This window comes from Ascaphus truei, chromosome 4 (assembly GCF_040206685.1).
Source record: "Ascaphus truei isolate aAscTru1 chromosome 4, aAscTru1.hap1, whole genome shotgun sequence".
NCBI classification, from domain to species: domain Eukaryota; kingdom Metazoa; phylum Chordata; class Amphibia; order Anura; family Ascaphidae; genus Ascaphus; species Ascaphus truei.
In genome coordinates this window covers 67,494,742-67,502,347 of record NC_134486.1, presented here as the reverse complement: position 1 = coordinate 67,502,347, position 7,606 = coordinate 67,494,742, and the positions used below count along the sequence as shown (strand labels likewise).

General features: G+C 40.2%; 1 protein-coding gene across 1 annotated transcript; it reads left to right on the top strand.

The window, feature by feature from the left end:
* The first annotated feature begins 777 nt into the window (after nt 1-777).
* THBD (thrombomodulin) lies at nt 778-6,715 on the top strand. Its single transcript, XM_075595985.1, has one exon. It carries the CDS (start codon nt 1,167-1,169, stop codon nt 2,838-2,840), a length of 1,674 nt encoding a protein of 557 aa, XP_075452100.1. The 5' UTR covers nt 778-1,166; the 3' UTR covers nt 2,841-6,715.
* Nucleotides 6,716-7,606: the final 891 nt, after the last annotated feature.

The following is a 7,606-nucleotide window of genomic DNA, read 5'->3' as shown; positions in this document are numbered from 1 at the left end:
GAGTAAAGACACTGACTGGCACTGAGTTTGAAGCTGCGGAACCTGGTTCAATTCCCGGTGCTTGGCTCCTTGTGACCTTAGGCAAGTCACTTTATCTCCCTGTGCCTCAAGCACCAAAAACATAGATTGTAAGCTCCACAGGGCAGGAACCTGTGCCTGCAAAAAATATATATGCTTTACTGTGGAGGGTTTTTGTCACTTTTTTTTACCCACCATAACTTAACTAAGCGTGGTGTGTGTACAGTATGTATGTATGTGTGTGTGTAGGTGTGAGAGAGAGAGAGAGAAAGAGAGAGAGAGAGAGAGAGAGAGAGAGAGAGAGAGAGAGAGAGAGAGAGAGAGAGAGAGAGAGAGAGAGAGAGAGAGAGAGAGAGCAACCAAACAGTTGCTACAATTTTTCTACTGCTCTTGCGCTTATGCTGACACTTGTAAGGTATGCACCCAAAAAGGATTGTGTTACTTTTGAAGTGAGTACCCAGTTTTTCGACTGTTTATTTATAGTGTATAGCCAGACAGACAGCTACTATATATCTGGGTATAGGTTTATTTGCAATGTTTACAGTCTATACTGCAAGCTGTTACTGCGTGTCCTTGGCAAGGACAGTAACAAATCTACGTACATTTTTTCGGATTTATAATATTTGCGTCGTGTTTTTTTTTTTCTTTCTCAAAACGGCAGAAACATATCTCAGAACTGACTGGACCAAGTGGGAACATTTCAGCTCATGTCCTCTGAGAGGAGGAGGGTTACTGTAACAAGAGATCCTCTCCTCCCCCTCACTCGCCCACCGCCTCCCTTGTCCCATTATACACTTTCACTGATTATGATTTACTAGGAGCTGGAGATAAATGACCCGTGCCCCGAAAGTTGTGCAGCAATCAGTGAATGTTACAAGCAGATCATCATCATCATCATCCCAAGCGACTACAGCCCTTCCTTCCCGGCACTTCCTTCCTTTCTTTCTTTTCCTGGGCTGTGGGGTGGGCCGGGGAGTGTATAAAGTTGGGCACAAACTTTCAGACATGACACAAAGCTCACTCAGCAGCAGTGATTGCAGGATCCCAGAGGCTGGAGACGTGCAGCTTCTTTGCTCCCTCTCACCAATCTGCCCTCGGGTAACCCATCTGCCAGTCCCCGGGTCGGTTCCCTGGCTGCACAGAGTTGGATGAACATGCTGTTTCAGGCCATTTGGGGAGTTCTGGTCTCGGCGCAGTTGGTGTATCTGGCTCCCACGGATCAGCAATCTTTGGAGGCTGTGTGCATCGATCAGGCCTGTTACACAATATCGTGGTCCAGCAAACGCTATCAAGGAGCAAGCAGAACATGCACGAAGCTTGGGGGGCAGCTGATGACGGTGAGGAGCACAGTGGAAGCTGATGCCATCTCCATACTCATGGACAAAGCGGAGAGGAATAGCAGCACCGTATGGATAGGGCTAGAGCACCCTTATAACGACAGATGCACAGACACCTCCCAAATACTTAGAGGGTTTCACTGGATAACAGGGGATAACAACACAGACTACGCCAACTGGAAGACTGGTGAAGAGATGTGTGGCCCCCGCTGTGTGTCTGTGCACAGTGATCGGTCCTGGGAAGCAAAAGATTGTAACTCAAAAGTTGATGGTTATGTGTGTGAGTTCAGCTATATCCGGACTTGTGCAGCCCTGTACCCACCTGACGGGTATAGTGTCACATACCAGATCCCTTTTGCAGTGAGTCATGGTGACTTTACTATGCTGCCTCCTAACACCAATGCATTCTTATCAAATGGCCACGATCCTCTCATTTGTGTAGAAGATAAAGGCAATGGGAACATGAAGTGGAGCTCTGAGAAACCTGGCCCCTGGACCTGCCTGGTGGAAAATGGGGGGTGTGAATATATATGTATGGGAGATAATGGGAACCCAAAGTGCATGTGCTCCCCAGAAACCCATCTCACAGGGGATGGTAGGAGCTGTTCCCCGCCACCAACACCATCACCACAACCAAATCCGTGTGAACCCAACCCCTGTGCGCAGCATTGCATCGCTGAAACACCATCTGAATTCACCTGCATGTGTGATGAGGGCTACATCATTGCTGAGGATCAAAAGAGATGTCAAGATGTTGATGACTGTGTAACTTTCCCGAACATCTGCGAACACCAGTGCACTAATACAGTAGGTAGTTTTGTATGCAGCTGCCACTCTGGCTTTGAGCTGGTAGATGGGAGGTGTGTGGACATCGATGAGTGTGACGACCCAAGAATTCTCTGTGAACATAATTGTGACAATTATCCCGGTGGCTATACCTGTACCTGTTATTCGCGCTATATCCTGGATGAAAAACACCATGGTAAATGCAAACTATTCTGCGACACCCCTGTCTGTGATGCAGAATGCGATCCACATTATACAAGGAAAAACTGCAACTGCCCAGAAGGCTTCATTTTAGATTTAGATGACACAGTGTGCATTGATGTGGACGAATGCGAATCAATGCATTGTGAACACTTGTGCACTAATTTTCCAGGTACATTTCAATGCTATTGCCAAGATGGTTTCATCCTCCAAGATGACACTTCCTGTGTATTGGATGAAGGTTCAGGTGGAAAAGATGTATCTCCAGAAACCCCCTCATCTAGCACAACCCCACCTCAAGTACATATTTTACAGCCAGCCATGTTGCTTGGGATCAGTGTTGGAATCTTGTCCATGCTTACTGTTCTGATAGGAATCATATGTCATATGGTCAGGAAACACAACATCGACCATGCTGCTATGGATTACAAGTGTAAGACCTCGGAGACAGATGTGGTGCTCCAGCAGGTGAAGTCAGCCCCCCAACAGGAACTTTAGTGTTTCTATCATGGCATGAAATAAACTCACGAGTGTATTTACATATCTGCCCTAGGTCCCCAAAACCTGCTTCATTCCCATGTCACAGAGTGATTCAGCATCTTTGGTAATGACATGCAAATGAACACACGGAATTGTTCAATAACATACATAATTCTTCATATTGAGACTTCAGGTGGGCAAATCTAAGAGATTAACCCCTCCAGCAGTGAAGAGGTTAGCAGTAAGTGTGAATACCTTGAATTGTTGTACATCTAGTGACTAGTAACTTTTAACAACAGCATTTAATGACTTTTTAAACTGACATGAATCTAGAAATTGCAACACAATTCGACCGATGTGTTATAAAAATATCAGCTACACAGTCTGCCTTAGAGGGAACATTGCATTGGATTATATATTAAAGTCTTAATAAAGGTCTAAAATAAGTGGTCAAAGTGTAATACCACTAGTGGTATAAAGTATCATTACTTTTCAGTTGCACAAGTGATACTACTGTTTTATTTACAAACATTCAGTCCTGCTTCCTTTTTAAATAAAAGGTGTTTATTTTAATATTGCACCACTTCTTCCCTGTTTTTAGAACATATATTATGTAAAGTTTTTTTTAATGAAATCCAAACAGCTTTGTCCCAAGAGTTACAGTAACAAGTTAAGATATTCTTAATTTAGACAAGTATAACTTGTTTATAGGCACTTTAACCACTGCATACATGAATTTGGGTAATGCTGATAAAAGGTTATATTGTTCACAATAACATTTTTTTCTTGCTCCTAGCTAGTCATAGAATATATGTCTCGATATTTCATTTATTTTTTGGGGGTAAAAATTAAATTTCTAAAGAATAGCTCAAATGTCATGCTAGAGAAGAACTTGATTTTAAGTCTGAATTCCAAAGACTGCATAATATATACAGTGTAAATAGGAAGATAACCTAAGTACACTTAGACGAATTTCAATAGAGATATTTCAATTCATTTTGAAATAACTGTTGGAGAAATAAATAGGTGCGTTTTAAACCATAATAATTTCACTGTATTTATCTCGTGTTCTGGTTAGCTGGCTTGTTGTGAATAGTTATTTATTTTCAATACAGAACACGTGAAGACACTTTATTTGTATGTATATAATAAATCTCTATTTCCTGAGAAAAATGTGTAAATATTTTGTAACTCAATATATACATTTTACAAACTTGTTACACAGGCTATAAAATATGAGATTACAAATCTGAGTGTTATTTGTTATTTTAAATATTGCTTTTAATGTGTGCTAGTTCAAAGCATAAGCAATTGCTCACACACTCCTTACTACAGTCCAGGGGTACCCAATATGAACAATAATCTGGGTGGTTTGATTTTAATTTCTATATAATGATAACAAACATCCCAGTAGAAGCATTAGTATTTATGCACAGTAACAGAAACACTGTCAGTGAAGATATGTGATGTCCGCTTGTATAAACTGCAAATAAATATTCTCTACAACAAAGTACTAAGTTGCAGTTAAAAAAAGAAAACCAGCGTCCGGAATTGAGTGAACACATTAAAAGTGAAGAAACACAGTAACAAAACCCCATGCCCAAGTGTTTCCATTAAATATACTATATTGCACATTAAATAACACAGTACCAGCATTTTAGTGCGTAGCTGGGACTGGAATTGCAGTATTTAAATACAGTATTAGAGGTGCAACCAACCCACTGTGGGGTGGTGAGCATTGTAAAGGTATTACTATCTGTGCACTCCCAAGTTCACTCATCAATTCAACTCTTATGATGTTTCATTGACAATCTGTTACTCCTCATGTAATAGTGACTTTAATGATTTTGAACACTCAGAACAACAACTTTGCTGGTTTGTTTATTTAGTGAAAGGAGTCAATTCATTTTGCTCTCAGCTGCCCTGAGATAAATGTATCTATATAAAATAGGTAATGGCCATGCATATAATCAGAAGTAAACAATACCATTTTTAATTTAGAGAGGTCTGGCAGGGCTCTGGATTGTGTGTAGCAAGGCACATTGAAGTAATTTATACTTAACCAAAACACTGCTAAACTCAATATTTATATTTAAACCAGCAGGTCATGAAGCAGAGGCAAATTCCACCCATTTCCGTTTAAGGAAAGAGAATGTGGCACAAGGTCACAACTCACTGGCAGAGCTAAAATACTCATAAAGCAGGTACAGTCCTTCTCTATGCAGAATCTAACAAGCCCACACTGGGTCTGCCATGCTGTAGTACAAGCTTCCGGTTGGAGCTTACAGGGGCATTATGTATTATGTATGTACTGTATTATGCTCCAGAAAAGTGAATTAAAATGCAGGGACTTAAAACAGCAATCTACCCTACTTTTTGTTATCCCCCATTGATTTACAGAATGGGTACTGGGTAGTCCGTTAGAGATGGACCATGCTTTTTCTTTCAGTTCCAAGGACCCCGTGGTTGGTGACAATCAGGCTGTAAAAAAATAAGTTTATGGGGGGATTGAAAGAACCTTGTTAATAGAGTGTGTTATATTTGACACAGGTTGTGCTGATCTGCAAAACAAGGGAAAAATGAATAGCACTATCATACACCTTGTCACACAAGCATGAAGCCTAGGCATCACATTTGACTTCTCCCTGCCATTCTTCTCTCACATTCATGCTGTCGCTACAACCTGTCAATACTTTCTCTGTAACATTGTTGCGATACTTTCTTTCCTCTGTTGCTCAATTGCTACTAACTACAAACCCATACCCTTCTTCTCGCCCACCTCGACTATTGTAACTTTCTACAGGCTCTAGCTGCCAGTCTATCATGTTTCTCCCATACATTAACTCTTTTAAAAGTCTGTTCCTGAATCTCTCCTGCTAAAATCCCTCTGCTGACTTCCCATTAAATGTTGTTACTCACAAAAAAATTCCTTTGCTCTTTCAAGGCTAAACACTCATCTGACCCACTTACATTTTAGCCCTAATTGCTTGCTACATGTATAACCATGCTTTCCTCTTGTGTTTTGCTGAAGGTTGTTTTCTGTCTACAGTTTTTGCATCTAAAGCCTTCTCCTAACTTTCTCACTTACTGTCCTGTACTTCTGGAATGTCCTTCCCCATAATATCTGCTAAGCACCTTCTCTCTCCACCTTCAAGGTACGTCTCAGAATTCACCTGTTTAATGAAGTATTAAAGTAGCACAACAGTACTAAACCTGGCCTACTCTGTACCATAACTATAGACGGATCGTCTGGCTCCTTTGGCCCGGAGATATCCACAGATCATTCCCAAAAAGCAGGATTTGCAGTAGCCGCTTGTTAAATTATATATTATAAATATATACGTTTGAAGCAGGGGGTCTCCAGAGCTGTACCCCATTCATTTCAGCTCAGTGGGCCCTCTGGTTCCTGAGATACTTATTTCCTTAAGGGGTACTTTTATCTCTCTTCAGTGTAAATGTCCTGCTCATATGGGCAAATAGGAAGCCATGATTGGGACATTTAAACTGCAGACAGATACCGGAAGCACCTACGCAGGTGTGTATCTCTCGAACCATGGGGTCCCGGGGCTGAAATGAATGGGTCAAACCCATTAAAAATAAAGTAAAAAAAAGTGGACATTTTTAGCCACCATTACAGCTGACCCTAATGTTTCATGCTAGAGATTGTGTATTGACCCCTGACTCAGCATTGATTGCTATTGAGAAAGTTTCAGTGCTTTCTTAAGTAACACAATTATCAATGAAAGGAGCCATTGGAATCAGTTATGAGTCTGGCTGTGTGAAGATCATTCACCCTTGATGAGATTTCTATAGATTAAGTTTTGTAAGAAATGTATCAACATAATCTTTGTGCACAAAAGTTGCAAAAATCAGCACCAGATTTATCAGAGTATAATGCCTTTTTATTTATATATATTTTTAAAATAAAAAACTACATTGAAATCAGAATTTACTTGTCAAATACTTGGAATGTATGGGAAGGTGAAGAGATTTTCTGCAAAGACCACAAAGAGCGCATATGAACTGGCAGGAATTGGAATTTAACTACAATCTGACATTTTCTAGACCATCACTTACCCAAATGAAAGTATAGTTTTTTTCTTAAATACATTTTCTGGTGAAAACCATAGAATTCAAAGAGGGAGTCCTTTCTTTTTCACACAACTGTGTATATATATATATACACAGTTGTGTGAAAAAGAAAGGACACCCTCTTTGAATTCTATGGTTTTACATATCAGGACATAATAACAATCATCTGTTCCTTAGCAGATCTTAAAATGAGGTAAATACAAACACAGATGAACAACAACACATGACATATTACACTGTGTTATGATTTATTTAACAAAAATAAAGCCAAAATGGAGAAGAGATGTGTGAAAAACTAAGTATACCTTATGATTCAATAGCTTGTAGAACCACAACCTTTAGCAGCAATAACTTAAAGTAATCGTTTTCTGTATGACTTTATCAGTCTCTCACATCGTTGTGGAGGAATTTTGGCCCACTCTTCTTTACAATATTGCTTCAGTTCATTGAGTTTTGTGGGCATTTGCTTATGCACTGCTCTCTTAAGGTCCAGCAACAGTATTTCAATCGGGTTGAGTTCTGGACTTTGACTGGGTCATTGCAACACCTTGATTCTTTTCTTTTTCAACCATTCTGTTGTAGATTTGCTGGTGTGCTTGGGATCATTGTCCTGTTGCATGACCTAATTTCGGCCAAGCTTTAGCTTTCAGACAGATGGCCTCACATTTGACTCTAGAATACTTTGGTATACA

Excerpts from the sequence above, each read along its gene's own strand:
- THBD (XM_075595985.1), top strand. The coding sequence starts at position 1,167 with ATGAACATGCTGTTTCAGGCCATTTGGGGAGTTCTGGTCTCGGCGCAG.